This window comes from Chiloscyllium punctatum, chromosome 41 (assembly GCF_047496795.1).
Source record: "Chiloscyllium punctatum isolate Juve2018m chromosome 41, sChiPun1.3, whole genome shotgun sequence".
NCBI classification, from domain to species: domain Eukaryota; kingdom Metazoa; phylum Chordata; class Chondrichthyes; order Orectolobiformes; family Hemiscylliidae; genus Chiloscyllium; species Chiloscyllium punctatum.
In genome coordinates, this window is record NC_092779.1 from 13,251,488 (window position 1) to 13,273,754 (window position 22,267).

The 22,267-nt window shown below is 39.4% G+C and overlaps 1 protein-coding gene across 5 annotated transcripts in view; it reads right to left on the reverse strand.

The window, feature by feature from the left end:
- Positions 1–22,267, reverse strand: part of ulk4 (unc-51 like kinase 4) — a 495,283-nt gene that overhangs the window by 391,550 nt on the left and 81,466 nt on the right. For all 5 annotated transcript variants that reach the window (XM_072560398.1, XM_072560394.1, XM_072560397.1 and 2 more), the window contains one exon: positions 13,654–13,732. In XM_072560398.1, coding sequence (XP_072416499.1) covers positions 13,654–13,732 — 79 coding nt within the window. The remainder of the gene's footprint in view (positions 1–13,653; positions 13,733–22,267) is intronic.

Here is a 22,267-nt window from a genome sequence, read left to right on the forward strand (position 1 = left end):
CTTTACCTCTCAAAATTATAACTTTTTCCCTTCTCCACCTGTTCTTTCTGAGTGAACTTTACCCACAGAGGTAAAATCTTTAGAGAGATCAGGCACTAACTCAATACCCAGCCCCTGCCTAAGCTGTGCACTCTCCTGCTGCAACTGTACTTTTCTTAGGGTTTCCTTTACTACTTTCCCTAATGCCACTGGCTTAGCTTCTTTTAACACATCTTTTCCCACAGTGTCTTCAACAACTAGCACTGTGACTTTGTGTCCCATCTTCTGGAAGTGAAAACATCTTTTCACAGTGCCCTTCTAAAACCACCAGCACTGTAACTTCTTGTGTCCCACTCCATTACAGCGAAAACACCTGAGACCTTTCACCTCCTTTTCACCTGTGGTAAACTGTTACAATTGTGCTGGATTCTTTGTTTTGTAATTAGAATCTCCCCTTCTCCCAATTTCTATTTCTCACAGGATGAAATTCTTGCCAGAAACTAAATTTTGCCTTATTCACCAATGCATACTCATCTGCCATCTCTGCCACTCTTCTCACTTCCTGAACTTTCTGTTCATCCACATGAACTCTTATCATTTCTGGAATTGTGTTTTTAAACACTTCCAGCAGAATAGTCTCTCTTAAAATTAGATAAGATCTATGAGGCTTTAAGACCTGCACCCATCTATCAAAATGACCATATTTAATTCTTTTGAACTTAACAGAAGTCTGACCTGGTTCTTTTTGTTTCTGAACTGCTGTCTATACGCTTCTGGTACCAATTCATAAGCGCTTAAAATAGCCTGTTTTACATTTGCATAATCTCTTGACCACTCATCTGACAGCGCTGCAAATACCTCATTAGCTCTGCCTACAGCTGATCACTCCTGCTTAGCCAATCTTTTAAATGAAATAAAGGCGGCTTTGGCATCTTTCTCCTCAAAATGTGGCAATGTTTTTGCATATTTGTATACATTTGCATACCTTCTCTCTTTTCCATCCTGTTAACTTGACTTTCCTGACTAATTCACAACTTCTGAAGTTCAAATTCGCTCTCACTTTCTCTTTCTTCTTTCTCTCTCTTTGCTCAGCTAAGAACCTTCTCTTTCTCTCTCTCTTTTTCCCCTCTCCCTTCTCTCATGCCTCTCCTTTCCTTTATCTTATAACCCAATTTGCCTCAATTGTAATTTAAGTTTTTCTAACTCTACTGCACTTGTCCATTTCTCTGATACAACTAAGTGCTTGACCAACTCCCTTACAATTTCAGCATTCCTTTAGTCCCTGGTTAAACCCAATTCTAACCTATTTGCTAAGTCTAAAGGTATGTGCTTCCTCCGTCTTTGTAAACTTTCTTGGCAAATCTGAAAAGCATCTTCAAACCCTGGAACCTCTATAGCAATCTTAAGGGCCATTTCTCTCACTTTTAATTTAACCAATGACAAGTAACCGAAATTAAACAAATGCTCTCACCCAAGTTTTATTTAAAGATCGAGAACATTAATCGGCAAATGTTTAAATCTGCAGGGATCTTTCGTAGCCCAATTCTGTTCAAATCTCAGACTGGACTTATCTAAACCTGTCCAAATCTTGGATCCAAGCCCCCAAACTATTATGACACCACGATTAGAGTGGTGCTGGAAAAGCACAGCAGGTCAGGCCACATCCAAACAGCAGGAAAATCAATGTTTCGGGCAAAAGCCCTTCATCAGGAATTAGCATCTGCAGTACCTACTTCTGCCTATTACGATACTGCGGTGAACCCCTCTGTTAATTAAACTAAGCACCCAGAAAAGCTCACCGCGCCTCATAATCTGTTAAAATATGAGTGACAGAGAACTCCCAAATTCCACTATTTAAAGAAAATAATGTCAATTTATTCTTTCATTCTAAAAGTGAACATGAAACAACTATTTACAATTCTAAGCCCCCCTTTGTCTTAACTGCTTATTACCTGCCTCCAACTCTATAACAATATAGTGTTCCAATCAAACATTTATGAAAATTACATAACTTAATTTCAAAACCATACAACGGCTGTCATCTCGTGTCTTTCTACTTCCAGCTGAAGATCTCCCTCGGTCGTCATCTTTCTTTTACAGCGAATATGTTTCATATGAAAAGTTATCTTTGATAGAGAATGTTTCAATCTTTTGGGTCTCTCTCTCTCTCTCTCTCTCTCTCTCTCCATGGCAATTACTCTCATAATTTTCAAAATGCCTGTTTTTCTTAATATCCCCAACATCAGGTCATCTCATTGGTTCAATGCTGGCAAAACAATAAATTCAAACTCGATTGGGTTTTTGAATCCTGGGGCATAATTTAAACTGATTGGTTACATTTGAATTGTTGTCAAAACAGCAGCCAACTCAGGTATCCATTTCACAGCCAAATGTTATATATTTCAATGTTCTAGTACTTTCTGTTGTTATCTAGTCAGATGACACAGGTGCTTATAAGCTGTCAGGGAAGAATTGCAATCATTCTCTCAAAGTTATAGTACATGCCTTCAACCTCATAACACCCTCCAGTGCCAACCTGCTTAATTACTTCCCCTTTTCACCATCTCTGGGGAAGACAAATCACACCTTTCATTCTGATGGGCTACATTCTAAACTACATCAAGCCCAACACATGGACAACTGAGCTGCAGTTGACCGACATAGGCTGCAGTTCCACGAGGGCCATCAAGCTAAAATATTATATCCTATGAAAGCCTCATGCCTCCTAATTTCTACAACGTTTTCCAGCCCAACAATACATGATATCAGAACTCTGCATTCCCTAGTCTCTTATCTTTCCCCATCCCCCAAACCTCCCGTCAGCTCATCAATAGCCACCGTGCTTTCAGAAATCCAGAGCCTATAGTCTGAAAATTCATCACAAGATGTCTCCTCCCTCTTCCCTAAGATCACACCACTTCAACTAAGCTTTGAACCACTGCTCTAATTCACTCATTTTGTGGTTCAGCAATGTTGTTGGTTAAATACACTTCATAGAGGTTTCTTGGGACAATTTTTCCATGGTGAAGGTATCAACTGTTGTGTCTTTGTGGAAACACTGAAGAAGTGTCACCTTCATGATAATGTGGAAAGAAAAATATATTTAAAAATTAAGTTAAACATCTGACTTCGCTGTACTACTTGTGAGATGAAGGATAAATAGTTTGAAAATATTGATATTATTTTTGAAAACTGAATTTCAATTAGAGGCTGACAGATGTTAGTTACTTTTGAAAAGGGTTTTCTTTTTTAAAAAAAGGCAGAGTGCACTTCCTGAATAATGATTTAAATCAAACATCTTGTCATAAAGCAGATGTCTGTGGATTCTCGTGGTGATAACGGAAAGACGTTTATACAGTTCAGTTTACAACAAGTAGAGCAAATATCAAGGCTGTTAGCTTTGTTTTCTGTTGAGAAGAATCTAGGTTGAGTGAATTTTCTTTCAAAAAATTCTATTCAGAAGACATCAGTATTGAGTTTAGAAGCAAGACAAGTTGCTCTCATGGAAGGAGGATTCAGAGCAGTTCAAGGAAAAAGGCAGCTCAGCAAAAGGATTTTGTCTGTGCAACTTTCAATCGAAGACTTTGTTAGGAATCTGCAGTTACTAAAGTGACACAGTTTAGGCCCCCCGATTTCTGAGAAGTTCATTTTGGCAGATTTGGAAAGGACTCATACTCCACAGAAAATAAACTGTCAGGAGTTAGTTATGTATAACTGAAAGCGTTGAAGTAGTCGTGATGTTTCTCTGAAGTCTCCATAAAAAAACTTTAATGTCTGTTTTAAGATCATTCTATCATTTAGGTTTAGATAACTTGGTTTGTTTTTCTTGTTTTTTCTTTGACAGAATAACTTTTTTTCTGTTCTAACGAAAATCTATCCATACAGCTTCTTGTGAATATGTATCTCAGAAATTAACCATCACATATACTAACTAAACTAAAAGCAAAAAAATTCAAATCAGATTTCATTCTGGTATTACAATCAGCTGAGACCATAATACTTGCCCTGCTCTTTGTTATAGATTAAAAACTCTAATTTTACTTTGTGTAAAATATTCTTTTATATATTTATAAAAATAAGCTTGTCTCGGATACGCATGTGCATAATTTAACAAATATAAATAAAAGTTGATTGTTAGAAAAGTGCATGAAAAGACTTGCCAGCAGCCTTCTCAAGCTGTCAAATCAAAATAGAATTGGTGCATCCATTTCGGGTTAGCTACATACTATTCAATGTGTGACTCCATGCAAAAATGAACCTAGTCTCTCAAGGTACCTGTCATTTTGTTTCATATTGATAATGTAACTTGTAGAATAGTAGAAAGCAGTAAGTTCAGCAATAATGGGTTGATTTAATTGCCTTTTTTTCCCTCCCAGATCACATTCGAATAGATGCTAATGAAATGCAGGAATTAATCTACTCTTGCATTCTTGCAACTACCCTTTATAGTACTGTAGGTCAAATTATCTTAAAATGGTAAAATACCACTGTTCCAGAACCACTTCTACATAGGGATGAAATCCAACAGAGCCTGCTAATCATCTAATGCTCCAAAAAGTTTAGCTGCTGCAGCATAATCAATTTTTCTTTTGCATTTTTGAGGATTAGTGCAGTGTCATGTCAATCATTTCAATGCAGTCCTTCATTTGCTTAATTTTATTTGCATAGATTCTACCACACTTGAGAACATACTTCAAAGTTTTAGCAATAGATCAGAGATTTGGCACAATAATTTCTTTGAAGCAACCCAAAGCAAATTTCCATTCCTGGTTTTGGAAATAGCATTAATTCAGATAAATTAGTGCTTTGAAAATTGAATGCAATACAAAATTTGTTGCAATATATAGTAAGGATTTATACCTGTTAAAATTATTGCTTTGCTCACCTGCATTGAGCTACTTTGCTACACTTTGTCTAAATTTGAGAATAGACTGACAATGAAATTGTGATGTAAATATTCAACTCTCTTGTAATTTAATGTGGATATTAGTCTTTATTCAGAAATGGGTGAACATGAATGGATAATGAGGACTAAAGAAGCTTACACAAATGCATCGAAGACTGTCAATATCTCTCACCATAATTTTCAGTCTTAAGCTGTTTTTAAAAAGTGGACTTCTGGAGCTAATTAATCACAGGACACTCATGAAAGGAGAAATAAGTTGGAACGTTGCTCCAAAATAACTTAGGGTATCCAATGCCTTACCTTTATCAGGATATTTACAGCTCGGTGAGAATAGAAGATTCCTTGATTTTTTTTTGGAATCTATAAGTGAATGGCTTCAAAGCCAAGATTAGCTTTGGGCAATTGTAGATTTTTAATTTGGATCCATTTTATGTTGATTGTTGATTTGTGATGCTCCACTCTCTGGGATGACATTTGAGGCAGTCAGAATTGTTCAATTTGAAATGGCCTACTGGGAATCTTTGACATTTTCAAAAATCAATTGTAATCGACGATGCATGCTAAACATAAAACCCTTAATCAATTAAGTTAGCTATGCCTTGGGTATCAGAAATGTAACATTTTATGAATAGAGTTCACATTTCAGATAGTTCCACTGGGCCTTAATTAAAAGATGTAAAAGCGTAGATCCGTGACAGCTTTAAACACAATTACAATGCTCAACGTATCTAATCTATTATGATTTGGAAATGCCAGTGTTGGACTGAGGTGTACAAAGTTAAAAATCACACAACACCAGGTTATAGTCCAACAGGTTTAATTGGAAGCACACTAGCTTTCGGAGCGCCACTCCTTCACCTGATGACCTGGTGTTGTGTGATTTTTAACTTTATCTAGTCTGTAAGTAAGCTTAAATACTTTACCTGAGTGTTCTAGCATTTAGAGAGAAAAATCCAGACTTTTCAACTACTCATCACACGTCGGATTGCCTTTCCACATTGCTCTTGATACCTGGATATTTTGTCATAACATAGCATCAGAATTGCAGACTGTTCACCATCCCTGTAACCCTGCATTTCCCATGACAAATCCACCCAGACTGCATATCCCTGGACACTATGGGCAATTTAACATGGCCAATCCACTTAACATGCACATCTTGGGATTGGGAATGTGGAAGGAAACCAGAGCACTGGGAAGAAACCCATACAGACAGTCGCCTGAGGCTGGTGTCAAACCCACGTCCAGGCACCATGAGGCAGCAATGCAAATCACTGAGCCATCATGCCACTTCTATTCAACATTATTTGGATCTCTGAGTAGCCAGTTTGCTTTGCCCTCATCTCTCCCATTTTGGTAGCATCTGTAAACACCAATAGCCTTTTATCACTAGTTCCAGGTTATGTACACTGTAAAGACCAATAACCTTTGCACTGATCCCTCTAGAACCCTGTTAGTAATTTCTTGTTTAGTCAATGCACCCAGGTTGCAATCACTGTAGGCTGTACCAGAGACAGCAGATATATAATCCAGCTCAATTGCTTCCCTGTATTCCATATTTTCTGACCTGTGTGGCTTAATAGTAAATATATTGTTGAATTATTGTAGAACATATGTGCCAACAAGGCTCACTATTGCATCAAAGAACTCCAGAGGTCTTCAAAACGAAGTAAAGTTCTGATAGTACAGACATACAGAATGTATCTTTTTGGGAAAGTGCATAACTTGAAGCCATTAATACAGAACGATCACCAAGAAATCCAATATGGAATTCAGAGGAAGTTTCTTTACTCAGGGTGGTAAAAAGTGAAATTTGCCAACATTCGGAGTAATTGAAGTGCAGAGTATGGACACATTTAAAGGGAAGCTCGACAAGCATGACAGAAAAGGGAATATATGAATTCTGATGGTTGATTTAGATGAGGAAAGATTGGGGTAGACGCAAAGTGGAACATAAATACTGACTAAGATAGATTAGGCCATATTGCCTGTTCAGGCCGTGCATCCTATGCAATCCCACATAATTGGTTGTTAGATCTTCTATGAATCCACACTGACTTACATTTACTCCATCATATCATCCATTTATCAGGTATTATCTTGAATTAATGGCTGCACTTGGCTCTCAACTATCTCTGCCGGTTGTGGGATCTTGCTATGTGTACATTTACAGCCATGTATCTTACATCAATAAACACACATCATAAGTACCTGATGTCCTGAGGTTGCAAAGGTTCTTATATGTTCAAGCTCTTTCACTTTTCTTACATTTTCTCCTCTTTTCATGTCACCCAACAGAGAAAATGCCTCCCCACTGCCATTTGGAAATAAATGCCAACCTTGCCAGTGATATCAACATTTCAACAATCAATAAATAAGAGCATTTATCCAGAGGAGATTTTAGGCTCATTGGTTTGCAATTTTCTGCACTGTCCTGGTGGTCATTTTTACAGATTGATATTATCACAGCTACATTCTAATCTTTGGGCAATTTATTTTTTCAAATGATATGCCAAACTGATATGGATGCAGCCAATCCCGAAAGCCACTTAAACACTGCTTCAGGAACACCATCAAACTAGGTGTCATGATCATCTTCAGTTTAGTCAGTTCATCAATATCCTCTTCATCTGAAACTGAAATAACGACATTGAGGCTGGTATCCTCTCAGCAAGTCACCCCTTTATTTGCTTTGGAAAGTCCTTGACATTGATTCAGCGCCCTCAGAGCCAGCTTCCAGAGTGACAAGATGATTGACACTCTTGTTTTTAATTGATCAGGCAGAGGCCCCTGATTGAACCACACTACCAGCACCAGGCAGGGAACTCATAGTCAATGAGGTCCACCTGGCTGACCTTGTTGCAATCAAGACATCCCTCCCCCTGAACCCAGTGATGTAGGCCAGTTTTTTTGTAGTTCCTCCTGGGGTGTTTTAGCATCAGGTCAGGTTCTTCAGACTCAGCCTAGAGTACAGGAAGCATGAAACGCTCAGTAGCTCGCCTCTTGCACCTGGACGATCTCAGAAGAAATTTATTCTCAGGCGACAACATCTGTTGCATATATTTCAGATTCTGTGGTATCTTTGATGCTTGATGGAGAGGGAGATCCAGCGCAGGGAGAATCCACATCTTTCTGACTATTCCAAGGAGTCAGGCATGTTTTGCTCTTGCCCTGTTTGTAAGTTTGCACCTTTCATATGGCCGACATATTTGTTCAGCACCATTGCATCTACTCAAACCTTATGTGTCACTGAACTGACCTTGTGTTGACCATGCCTCTTCCCTATGCAGGGCCATGCCTGTAGTTCCTACTCCAAACTTCATCTCTTGAAATGAACTGTCTCTCTCGCTTAGCTGAATCTTGAGTCCGGCACTGGCGTTCCTGAAGCTGTTTCACCCTCCCCCTATGTCCGGGAAGATCAAATTCAACCTGTTGTGGATTACTCTCCCCAAGAGCAACTCTGCTGGAACCATCCCTGTAGTTGCATGAGGGGTGATCCTGTAATCAAATAGAAACCCATACAGTTTGGTTTTAGTGTAACTGCAGGCTGTTTCTTTAAATCTGCCTTCAAATTTCAAGCTGCTCTTTCTTCCAGACTATTGGATAATGGATGGTCTGACCTGGCCTTACATGACGAATACCACTTGACTTTAGGAAATACTCAAAAATGCTGCTGGTAAACGATGGCCTAATATCTGCGACCAACATTTCCGGGAGCCCCTGTATTGCAATGGATGCATGCAGTTTTTTTCTGCTGGCATCTCAGTGTTTGACAAATGAACTCCATGTATGCCCAGCCACTTTGAATGTGTGTCCACAATGACCAAAACATTAAGCCCGTGAAGGGATCTGCGTAATTGATGTGTAACCAAGTCCAGGGTTTACCCAGTTATTCCCACAAATATGGGGAAGCTGCTGGATGAAATTTTTTTGTCCTTGTTGGCACGCTGGGCACTGCCCCATCAATGCAGATATGTCTGCATCCAACCCTGGTCACCAGACATAATTTGTCACCAATGTTTTGGCAATCCCTGGATGACCCTGGTGGAGTTCAATCAGTATCTGGCAATGATCTTTGCTTGTTCCCCATAATGGTATGCTGTCGTCTACTGTGAGCTGCTCTCCAAGTCCAAAAAGGTTTCTATTCTGGCTGTGACGGCCCTTTAGTTTCCCTCATCACCACCAATTGTTTCAGTTTTGCCAAGACCAGACCTTTCTGCATCCAAAGTACACTAATGTCTGCTGTGACTGAAGGTGTGTCCAGAAAATTTAAAATCACTGTGGACTTTTCCAGTGGTCATTCCACCAGTGGTGTATCTGCCTGGGGGAGGTGGCTGAATGCATCCGCATTGGCTACTTGGCCTCCGGGACAGTGTTACAGCTTATAATTATATCTATTTAATATTGCTGCCCACCACTGGAGTTTTGGCAGCACTGTCTTGTCCTCTTTAATTATACCTAGCAGGGGTTTGTGGTCCGTTCTTATTACAAATTTATGTCCGTAAAAATATTAGTGGAACGCTCCTTCTCTTTTTGGGTATATTTTCTCTCTGCATTAGCCAAAGTTCAGGATGCATGCACTATTGGGCGTTCCTCTCCATTGGGCCCATCTATGAAGTAATATAAACCAATGCCATACAGGAATGAATCACTTGTCTATATCAGATCTCGCTTCAGATCATTATGTGCCAACACCTTGGAGGATGATAGCTGTTTCTTCACTTCGCTGAAAGCTACGGCGTGGCTATGTGACCATTTCCAAGGCTGAAACTTTTTTAGAATTGATGCAAGTGTGTCAGGATGCAGGCCAGTTATGTATGAACTTTCCATAATAATTCACCAGCTGAAGGAAAGACCTCAGACCTTGCAAAATGTTTTCCATCATCTGCTAAAAAAATTGCACAGACTGACAATACCACAAATGGTAGTCTCCTGTACTGGTAAAAATCCTTATGGTTATTAATTATGGGAATGCCTGGCTCATGTCCAGCTTCGTGAAGGACAGATCACCTGCCAGGTTCACTTTTAAATCCTGGAGATCACAACGGGTCAAACAGCATCCATGGAGAGACAGTAAACTAATGCTTTTGAGTCTAAACATCAGAATTTAAGTAAAGTGTGCATTTGCAGTAATTTGTTCATACCCGCATGTAAATCCTCTTTGGAAGGAATTGGGTATTAATTCAACTGTAAAAACTGATTTACTATTTGTTTAAAATCCCCGCAAAGGCGAACCGACCTACTGGACTTCACATTCAGTACAACTGCTGTTGTCCAACTTCTGCAATCTAGACTGGTTTGATAATGCCTTCACTTTCCAGCCTTCTGATTTCTGCCTTTACTTTTGCCCGTAAGGCAAATGGCATGGGGCAGGCCTTGCAGAATTGTGGAATTGTTTCCTGGTCAACATGCAAGGTGACCTTGATTCACTTGATCGTCCCTACATCTTCCTGAAATCTTCTGGGTATTTAATTAGGACTTTACAGACAGACATTTTCTAATCAAAAAAATGTTGAGCCCGTCCACATCAATCTTTCCCAATCAATTTCCACCAAAGCTTGGGCCAAAGCATTTACTACAATCATTTGCAACCAAACTAACTGTGTCACATAAGTTCCATCTTAAGCTTGTACAGGTTCTCAGCTAGACTAAGGGTTGGAGTCCAGAGTGAATTTTGTTCTGCAATCACTGAAACGGCCACGGGGGTTTGACCTCCATTAGAACCAGGTGACCATTTAACCAGGCGTTTATCTTGATTGAGTCTGATTTGGATATTGCTAAGCAATTCCAAACCAGATGGAGGTGGACTTTCCAGGGTGTGCACTCTCCTAGATGCCGGTCTACGAGTTCTCTTACTCCATTTAGGTTTAGCAGGACTCTTTTGATATTGAGTCCGCAAACTAGCAGCAACTAAGGAGGCTTGCTGACCCAGTTCCCGAAGAAAATTTTAACTATTTGGCCAAGGCTTGGCTTTGTCGTGGCTGACCTTTGTTGTGAATATGTCCTGACAGCAGCTATGCAATTGTCTTCACTCAAGTGGTGTTCCCCAAGTTCAATTAAACTGGCAAGGGTGTCCTCTTCCAACAGAATACCCTTCAACTCATTTGTTCCACTAGCCACATCTTCCAATAATAAAGCCAGTTGTAGTGTCTGTTTGGGGTCCAGTTAGGCTTCAGCTAGTAGGTGCTTTTGAATGGTCATTCTAAAAGTTGAGAGGTGTAACAAACAATCCAGGTCTTTTTCAATATATAATTTCAGTTGCATCACGCTGTAAACCTTTGCTATAAATTGTCTTGCAATCTTACACTCCACAACCACCTGATGAAGGAGCAGCGCTCCGAAAGCTCGTGCTTCCAAATAAACCTGTTGGATTACAACCTGGTGCCGTGTGATGTTTAACTTTGCACATGAAAGAAGTGCTTAAGTGTACACTAATCTTCTGGTATCTTTCTCCATATGAAGTGGAGTAAGTCTACCTTCCAAACAGAAAGTCTTTACAACAATAAGCAAAATGATAACCACACTACTTGCATTAGAATAATTTTCAGTCAGGAGTATTTTAGTCCTCAGTTTGTTACAAAATTATTGAGATTGTATACGAGGATTATACACTTCATCAAGCAAAGGCTTTCCCTCTATGCCAACACTAATTCTGTTGTGAATATGCAAATATTTTATGAGGAGCACTGCTTGATAATCATCTTAATATGTTGTTAAGATCAAAGGCACAGAGGAATTTCACTGCTCAAGTGTTGCCAAGTTAAGACTGAACATACAAAGATGAGAACCAAAATTAGTGGTCAACTGCTGCAAACTGTAAACTTTGACATCACCATCAGCTTACAGTCCAAGATGAGCACAATAATAACTTACATTGATACAAGATTCTTAATGTGGATGACCCTAAATGGATACACACTGGTCTGAAATTCACAAGCTTACACCTCCACAGAAGAGGGAGTGAAAGTTAGACCAATTAGTGTACTGAAAAATTTGGGGCTGTTTAGTCTCATATTATTAAAGTTTACCAAAATTACATGCACGAATAGTAGCATTTTTACTTCTGCATACATTTATCTAAATAATCATGAATCTCTGCTAAGTGCAACCATTTTTTGAAAACAGATTCATACAACAACTTCCACTGTATCACATGGTTTATCCACATACTTTTATAATTGCTGAATAGGACTCAGTATTTGACTCTGTTGATTTATACGTTCAATACATCAGTCTCTATTTCAAAAAAATTACATTTAACAAAACAAACTATTTGAAGAACTCTGCAGTTTCTCTTCAGTTAGTTAGGAAGCATAAGTGAGAAATTAAACATTATGGCCAAACCTCTTCAAATGTTACAAATTTACACAGGTATTGATTTATAAAGCATGCTTAGGATCCTCTAAATTGTGATCACATTGACTGTTCATTTAAATAAGTTTAGGGTGCACTCTAAACTTATGTGTAAAAGTGTTTAAATTTCTAGGTCAAATGTAACAATTTTGGGATGATAGTTCAAATTATTTCAGTTTTAGAATTAATTATTTCAGAAAAAGCTTTTATGCTTAATCATTTGCAAAACAGAAAGATAAATGTACATCTTCCCCCAAAAAATCTGAGATTTCCCATTTGTGGAATATTAGTTTCTCCTCCAGTTATGCCAATATTATGTGACTCTTGGTCTTGTTGCACTTATAATTTTGAGGCTGAAATGCAAACAAAGTATTATTGTTGTAAATGCAGGTAACTCCCCAAGGTAATCTTTTGCATGGAGGCTGATCTATGTAAATAAACAGTAGGGGCTTCGACAGACATAACTGTAACAGTGGGCAATCAATTGAGAAGATTTGTGCACAGCGATGCTTTGGCAATAAACTGCATTAATCAGTTATGTGCAGATTTCGGCAGAAGAAAAATGAAACTAATTCACTTTTGCACCGTAATTACATCAAAACATTCCAAGAAATTACAGGCTGCTGTGTTAACAACTGAGGATGTTACAGATATGCATATATTACTGTCATCCATACTCAGTGAAAGAGCCATTTCATATGACAGCCTGTGGAACTGCAAAATATTAAATTACCAGTTGAGAAACATTAGCTTTTGGGTTAAATAAATGAAAGCTTCTTAAAAGAATCGAGCTCTTGGCAAACTGAAATGTCAATGCTGTGAATAATCACATTGCATACATTTGATAAATGAAGCATAAATGTCACCAGAAACATTATTTATTTTAAGGTATTACTTACAATGTATTTGGCCTTTTACAGCAGGAAATTACCATCCGTCAACTCAGTCTGCCTCAATATTCTCTCTAGTCCAGATAATACATATCCCTCAATAGTTCTGAATTCTACATTTCTGCTTTGCAAATGCTGTTATCCAAATTGTTTAACTTGAATTATGTTTTCTGTTTAAAACAAGCTAGATGATTATCTTTGTGGACATAAAAATGAGATCAATAGGTCTAAACTTGCGCAAGAAGTATGCTGTCACAGGTAGATGCATAGTTGCTTGATGATGCTTATATAGAAGCACAATTTTTCTCCTAAACTACACTCCTAGATCTGCAGGGACATGTGAAGAACAATGTAAAACAAGTTGAGGATTGCTAATTTATAAAGCTGGAAAGTTGCAATCAGTCCAATCACCTACTCCCAATTAAAAAGTGTGTCTTGCTAAGGCCTGAGATATGAAATTGAGTTCTATTAATTAGGAATTGATGTACACTTGCACCATCCTGCATTGAAAATAAACTCTCTTACTTCTGCGATTGGTACATCATCCTTCAGTTCAGTTGTGTGACATGCCAGTAAGCCAATCAGACGAATCATTTTGGCACGACTGAAAGGAAGAGAACGGATGTTAATTTACTGAATTCAGAATGAAGTCATACCAGCAATATTGCCATTGTTCTGATACATCTACTTATATCATTTTGATTTCTTATTTTCAACTGGACAATAACAACACCTCAAACAATTTTGATTTACTTGCATTGTTCATGCATTTAATTTACACAGAAAAGTCATGACATAAACTAAACAAGTTCATTTTTTGAAGAATACCTTATAACTACACAAACTAATTTTGGACCATGAATCTTCAGCCATGCTAATGACTGAGAGGAAGATTTCATGCTGATCTTTTTGGTATCCATTTTAATTTTTATGCAGCTTTCAGCATACTAATCCTGGAATTATCTTTGCAGATATTCAGGCCAACTTTCCTTGTTAAGTTGCGAGATCCAAAATGGAATACAAGTTAAGAAAATATTCCTGGAGTTGTAGACTCATGACAGTAGTCACAAAACATAGTCCTGCAAGTCTCAAAAAGTCTTTATGTTTACACTGTCCTGAGTCAGACATGACATTGTCAAACTATACATAATGCAGAAAAAATTGACTAAAGTCATAGACCTTTCAACTGCAAATTATTACTGCCATCTTGTGGCTGATAAATTTTACATGTCTACAATTTAACTGAATGCTGGGTTACTCCAATTTTGATATTATTCGGTTGAGAAATTTATAAGGTTTGACCTGAAACTCTTCAGAATAATTAAATTATCTGGCCACTGCCACGTGGAGATTTTTAAAAAAGCTCCTTAAACAAAAATTAACTCATTTTCCTCAGCACTTCCACCTTGTCATTTTACTCAGGTTTCAAAAGCCTCCTGACGTCCATTCTCTACAATTTTGCTTCTGACAAATCTTTAAATGTCTGTCTTCTCTTTCTTCCTCATACTCAGTGTCCACAACCATGCGAAGTGCTCTGGACATCTCTATAAGTGAGGGGTGCACCAGAAATAGTAACTTAGCACTCATATTAAAAATAATCTCAAACTCCTACCAGCAGCATCACCTCAATGGAAAGTGACTAATTTGAATGACTCCTTTCATTTGCAAATAGCTCCAAACTCCTTTCAACTCTGGGAAAATCTAGGTCAAAAATGTTCTACTTCTTTGCAGATTTGGAGTTCCTCAGAAAGATTACATCGAATATTCCTTTATTCAACTGGATAAGACATGGATGCATCCATAGTATTTTCTCAAAGCACTACTGTCAGTTCCCATTTCTAAATGTTTGTTGCCCGTCATTCTTCAAAGCCTAGATATCTTTCCTACAAAAGTTGAGTCAGGCCAATGTACTTTGTACAAACTGTACGCCGCAAGATTCTTTTGACCCTTGTCATTAACAGTTAGAGTCATAGATGTATAGCATGAAAACAGACCCTTCCGTCCAACCCGTCCATGCCGACCAGATATTCCCAACCCAATCTAGTCCCACCTGCCAACACCCGGCCCATATCCCTCCAAACCCTTCCTATTCATATACCCATCCAAATGCCTCTTAAATGTTGCAATTGTACCAGCCTCCACCACTTCCTCTAGCAGCTCATTCCACACACGTATCACGCTCTGCGTGAAAACGTTGATCTTTAGGTCTCTTTTATATCTTTCCCCTCTCACCCTAGACCTATGGCCTCTAGTTCTGGACTCCCTGACCCCAGGGAAAAAATTTTGTCTTTTTATCTTATCCATGCCCATCATGATTTTGTAAACCTCTATAAGGTCACCCCTCAACCTCAGATGCTCCAGAGAAAACAGCCCCAGCCTGTTCAGCCTCTCCCTATAGCTCAAATCCTCCAACCCTGGCAACATCCTTGTAAATCTTTTCTGAACCCTTTCAAGTTTCACAACATCTTTCCGATAGGAAGGAGACCAGAACTGCATGCAATATTCCAACAGTGGCCTAACCAATGTCCTGTACAACCGCAAAATGACCTCCCAACTCCTGTACTCAATATTCTGACCAATAAAGGAAAGCATACCAAACGCCTTCTTCACTATCCTATCTACCTGCGACTCCATTTTCAAGGAGCTATGAACCTGCACTCCAAGGTCTCTTTGTTCAGCAACACTCCTTAGGACCTTACCAATAAGTGTACAAGACCTGCTAAGACTTGCGTTCCAAACTGCAGCACCTCACATTTATCTGAATTAAACTCCATCTGCCACTTCTCAGCCCACTGGACCCATCTGGTCAAGATCCTGTTGTAATCAGAAGTAACCTTCTTTGCTGCCAACTACACCTCCAATTTTGGTGTCATGTGCAAATTTACTAACTGTACCTCTTATGCTCGCATCCAAATCATTTATATAAATGACAAAAAGTAGTGGACCCAGCACCGATCCTTGTGGCACTCCACTAGTCACAGGCCTCCAGTCTGAAAAACACCACCCTCTGTCTTCTACTTTTGAGTCAGTTATGTATCTAAATGGCTAGTTCTCGCTTTATTCAGTGAGATCTAAGCTTTGCTAACCAGTCTCCCATGGGGAACCTTGTCGAATGTCTTACTGAAGTCCACATAGATCACATCTACTGCTCTGCCCTCATCAATCATCTTTCTTACTTCTTCAAAAATCTCAATCAAGTTTGTGAGATGTGATTTCCCACGCACAAAGCCATGTTGACTATCCCTATTCAGTTCTTGCCTTTCCAAATACATGTACATCCTGTCCCTCAGGATTCCCTCCAACAACCTGCCCACCACCAACGTCAGACTCACTGGTCTTTAGTTCCCTGGCTTTTCCTTACAACCCTTCTTAAACAGTGGCACCACGTTTGCCAATCTCCAGTCTTCCGGCACCTCACCTATGACTATCAATGATACAAATATCTCAGCAAGAGACCCAGCAATCACTTCTCTAGCTTCCCAGAGAGTTCTAGGGTACACCTAATCAGGTCCTTAGGATTTATCCACCTGTATGAGTTTCAAGACATCCAACACTTCCTCTTCTGTAATATGGACATTTTGCAAGGTGTCATCATCTATTTCCCTACAGTCTACATCTTCCATATCCTTTTCCACAGTAAATACTGATGCAAAATACTCGTTTAGTATCTTCCCCATTTTGTGCGGCTCCATACGAAGGCCGCCTTGCTGATCTTTGAGGGGCCCTATTCTCTCCATAGCTATCCTTTTGCCATTAATGTATTTGTAAAAATCCTTTGGATTCTCCTAATTCTATTTGTCAAGCTATCCCATGTCCCCTTTTTGCCCTCCTGATTTCCCTCTTAGGTATACTCGTACTGCCTTTATACTCTAAGGATTCACTCGATCTATCCTGTCTATACTTTACATATGCTTCCTTCTTTTTCTTTACCAAAACCTCAATTTCTTTCGACATCCAGCATTCCCTATACCTATCAGCCTTTCGTTTTACCATAACAGGAATATACTTTCTCTGGATTCTCGTTATCTCATTCCTGAAGGTTTCCCATTTTCCAGCCATCCCTTTACCTGTGAACATCTGCCCCCAATCAGCTTTTGAAAGCTCTTGCCTAATACCATTAAAATTAGCCTTTCTCCAATTTAGAACTTCAACTTTTAGACCTGGTCTATCCTTTTCCATCACGATTTTAAATCTAATGGAATTATGGTTGCTGGCCCCAAAGTGCTCCCCCACTGACACCTCAGTCACCTGCCCTGCCTTATTTCCCAAGAGTAGGTCAAGTTTTGCACCTTCTCTAGTAGGTACACCCACATACTGAATCAGAAAATTTTCTTGTCCACACTTAACAAATTCCTCTCCATCTAAACCCTTAACACTATGGCAGTCCCAATCTATGTTTGGAAAGTTAAAATCCTCTACCATAACCACCCTATTATTCTTACAAGTTTGTTTCTCAATTTCCCTCTGACTATTCGAGGATCTATAATACAATCCCAATTAGATGTTGAAGGGTGTATTCTATTAAAATCCTTCTGTTAAAATCTTGTGACATTTACTGTGTAAAATTTACTCTCTTATGCTGTTCTCTGACATATTTTCTTCTTGAGAGCTTAAAAATGTGTTGCTGGAAAAGCGCAGGTCAGGCAGCATCAAAGGAGCAGGAGAATCAACGTTTCAGGCATAAGCCCTTCTTCAGGAATCCTGAAGAAGGGCTTATGCCCGAAACGTCGATTCTCCTGCTCCTTTGATGCTGCCTGACCTGCTGCGCTTTTCCAGCAACACATTTTTAAGCTCTGATCTCCAGCATCTGCAGTCTTCACTTTCTCCTAGTTGATATTTTCTTCTTCAGTTTTACATTTTCCCACATTATCCAACATTCTTGATTCATAACTCCCTGAAGTCACTTCACATGTTCCCTATTCCTGAAAATTTGCTATCATTGAGTACTTTTTAACTGTTCCTCTCTCCCATCATTCAAATACATTAAAAAATATTGACATCCACTCACCCCAGGAGGTAAGTGAACGGCGTTATGGTGCTTGGGGGCAGGATCAGGCTCTCCACCACCCCCAGGTGCATAAAACGGGAGACGGAGTGTAATGGGCTACGTACCACACTTTACAAGCCCCATCACCTTCAAACTTCACATTTGGTTTTGTTCCTCGCTTTTGCCATTGTAGAACAAATTTTCAGCTCCCCTCAACTACCAATAGCTTCTCATGTTTACCATTTCTTCACTAAATGATGATGCAGCTACTCTACTTGTAGGTTTCGTGACCATCTGATTTACTTGGAATTCTGCAATAACTTGTAGAAATAGACAAGTTACTAATTCTGTTTGAAATGCAAAATGAAATCCCCATCACAATTTCATTAACACATTTCCTAGATCTGAGAATAACTAGCAGCACATGTAATCTTTCCTGACTTACTGGTCCATAACAGACTCAGTTAATCATCGTTTCTTTTTTCCTCTATTATTTCAACTAACTCAAAAAGTTTGCAACTCTGCTGAAAGAAAATTATTCATGACTTACTGACAATGTTCATTTCGATTATTATTCAAACACATCCTCTAGAATGCAAAACCATCGCATGCAGATACTTAGAGCGGAAGTTTTTTTGAAACGGAAAATTCATAAACAATAACCAGAATTAAAACATAAGACATGGGAGCAGAAGTTAGGCCATTCAGCCCATCAAGTCTGCTCAGCCATTCAATCATGCCTGGTAAGTTTCTCAACCTCATTCTCCCACCTTCTCCTGGTAACCTTTGATTCCCTTAACAATCAAGAACCTCTCTACCTCTTCTTAAATATACTCAATAACTTGGCCTCCACAGCTTTCTGTGGTAATGAATTCCAAAGGTTCACCACTCTCTGGCTGAAGAAGTTTCTCCTCATCTCCGTTCTTCAGGGTCTTCGCTTTACTCTAAAGCTTTGCACTCGGGTCCTAGTCTCTCCTACCAATGGAGACATTTTCACAAGGTCCATTCTATCGAGGCCTTTCAGTTATCTGCAAGTTTCAATTAGATTCCTCCCTCATCCTTCTAAACTCCACTGAGTATAGACCCAGAGTCCTCAAATGTTCCTCATTTGTTAAGCCTTTCATTGCTGGGATCATTCTCTTGAACCTCCTCTGGAACCGTTCCAGGGCCAATATATCCTCCCTGAGATATGGGGCCAAGCATTGCTCACTATATTCTAAATGTGATCTGATCTCAGCCTTATAAAGCTTCAGAACTATATGCCTTCTTTTATATTCTAGTACTCTCAAAATAAATGTCAACTTTGTATTCGCCTTCCTAACTACCGATTCAACCTGCAAGTTAAACTTTAGAGAATCATGGACTAAGACTTCCAGGTCTCTTTACCCTTCAGATTTCAGAATTTTCTTCCCATTTAGAAAATAGTCCATGCCTCTCTTCCTCCTACCAAAGGGCATAACCTCGCACTGTCTTCTTTGCCCACGTTCCTAACCTGTCTAAATCCTTCTGCAGCCTCCCCACCCCCTCAATACTACCTGTCCCTCCACCTAGCTTTGTTCTTCAACCTTTGCAAAGGGTCAAATTATAAATTTAGCTAATATGGTAGTTGCTTTTCTTATGTTAATTAAAGAGTTGTCTACTTCTGAACTTTGTTCTTGGTACACTAATATTTGTTATTGGTGCATTGATTGTTGTGTCAACTTATGAACTTCAAATAATATGGGAAAATAACTAACTGAAATTTTCTGAATCCTGCAAAGCACGACAAGTGTGAGAAACATTACAAGAAAAACTGCTTGAAAAGGTTAACATTTACAGAAATCATTGCTGATAAAATAGTATTTATATTATTCTTTAATTTGGTCATTTTGTAAGTAACTCCATTCATATGCAGATATCATTTTTGGAAAATTTATTTTCCAGGCATGGATAGAGAATTGGCTGACTGATGGCAGAGAGTCAAGATAAAGGTGTCCTTTTCATGATGGCAGTCAGCGACTAGTGGAGTTCTGCAAGGGTCCATGTTGGGACCACAACTAATCTGGACGAAGGAACTGAGGGAATATTTGCTATGTTTGCAGATAAGACAAAAATAGGTGGACAGACAGGGGCTGTTGAAGAAGCGGGGTGGCTGCAGAAGGAGTTGTACAGACCAAGAAAGTGAGCAAAGAAGTGGCTGATAGACTACATAGATTGTGCAACAGTGTGAGGTTATGCACTTTGATTGGAAGAAGAGGTGAAGACTATATTCTAAATGCTAAAAGGCTTTGAAAATCTGAAGTACAAAAGGACTTGGGAGTCCTCATTCAGGACACTGTTAAGGTTAACATGCACATTCAGCTGGCAGTTAGGAAGGTAAATACAACATAGAAACATAGAAAACAGGAGCACGAGTAGGCCATTCGGCACTTCAAGGCTGCTCCGCCATTCAATATGATCATGGCTGATCATCCAACTCAGTGCCCTTCCCATACCTTTTGATCTCTTTAACCCTCCGAACTCAACCTTACTTCTTTTCCATTCAATGTTTTGGCCTCAACCACTTTCCATGGCAGAGGCCTCCACACAGGCTCCATGCTCGCTGGGTGAAGATATTTATCCTCATCTTAGTCCTACCCTGTTACTTAGACAGTGACACCTGGTTTTGCACTCCACAGTCATCAGGAGCATCCTTCCCACGTTCATCCGGTACGCTCCTGTTAGAACGTTAGTATTCATTTCAAGAGGATGAGAATACAAGAGCAGTTGTACTGCTGAGGCTGCTTAAGACACTGGTCAGACTGTATTAGGATATTGTGAGCACTTTTGGCCCTGTATCAAAGGAACGATGTGCTGGTCTTGGAAAGGGTCCAGAGGAGGTTTACAAGGATGATCCCCGAATGAAGGACTTGTCATATTAAGAGTGTTTGAGAATTCTGGGTCAGTAGTCTTTGGATTTTAGAAGGATGAGCGAGAATCTCATTGAATTTTACAGAATACTATCAAACTTGGATAGAATGGATGTGGAGAAGGTATTTCCACTAGGAGGAGAGACCAGGACCAGAGGGCGCAGACTCAGAGAGATGGGGTGACCCTTTCTAACTGAGATGAGGAGGAATTTCTTCAGCCAAAAGGTGATGAATCTGTGGAACTCATTGCCGCTGAAAGCTGTGGAGGCAAATCATTGAACGTAGTTGAGACAAACATAGATATGTTTTTGATTAGTAAGGGGATGAAGGGTTTTGGGAAGAATGCAGGAAAATAGGGTTGAGAAACATGAGGTCGATCTTAGAGCCTTAAAGCTTTCAATCTAACCTAATCCCATTTGCCAGCATTTGGCCTATATCCCTTTAAACCATTCCTATTTATATACCCATCCAGATGCCTTTCCAATGTTGTAATTGTGCCTGCCTCCCCCACTTCCTCTGGTAGCTCATTCCATATATGGATCACCCTCTGTGTTAAAAAATTACTCCTGAGGTCCTTTTAAAATCTTTCTCCTCATACCTTAAACCTATGCCCTCTTGTTTTGGACTCCCCACTTTAGGAAAAAGACTTTGGCTATTCATCCTATCCATGCCTCTCATGATTTTATAAACATTACAATACAGGATTGGTTCTAAATTACTGGTTTTGCAATCTTTCATTATTGCAATTTGTTGCCTGTCACGGTTTATAGCTTGACTGATAACTCCCAAGTACATACAAACCCTTCAAAGTGGGGCTATGATTTCAAATGCTTATTTTTCAAGGGGATTAAAGAAAGTTAAAAATAGTGAATGAGGTTTTATCTGAACGTTTCCTGAAGAGTGAATATATTTACAGACACATAGAAACTTTATTTCATCTCAGCATGGGTTCCAAGGTCAAAGTGGCTCAGTGGTTAGCACTACTGCCTCACAGCGCTAGAGACTTGGGTTTGATTCCACCTTCGTGCAACTGTCCATGTGGAGTTTGCATATTCTCCCCTTGTCTGCATGGGTTTCGTCCGGGTGCTCCGTTTCCTCCCACTGTCCAAAGATGTGCAGTTTAGGTGAACTGGCCATGGGAAATGTAGCGTTACAGGGATAGGTTATAGGGGGTGGGTCTGGGTGGGATGCTCTTTGGAGAGTCGGTATGGACTCAACAGGCCGAATGGCCTGCTTCCACATTATAGGGATTTATATTGGGGAG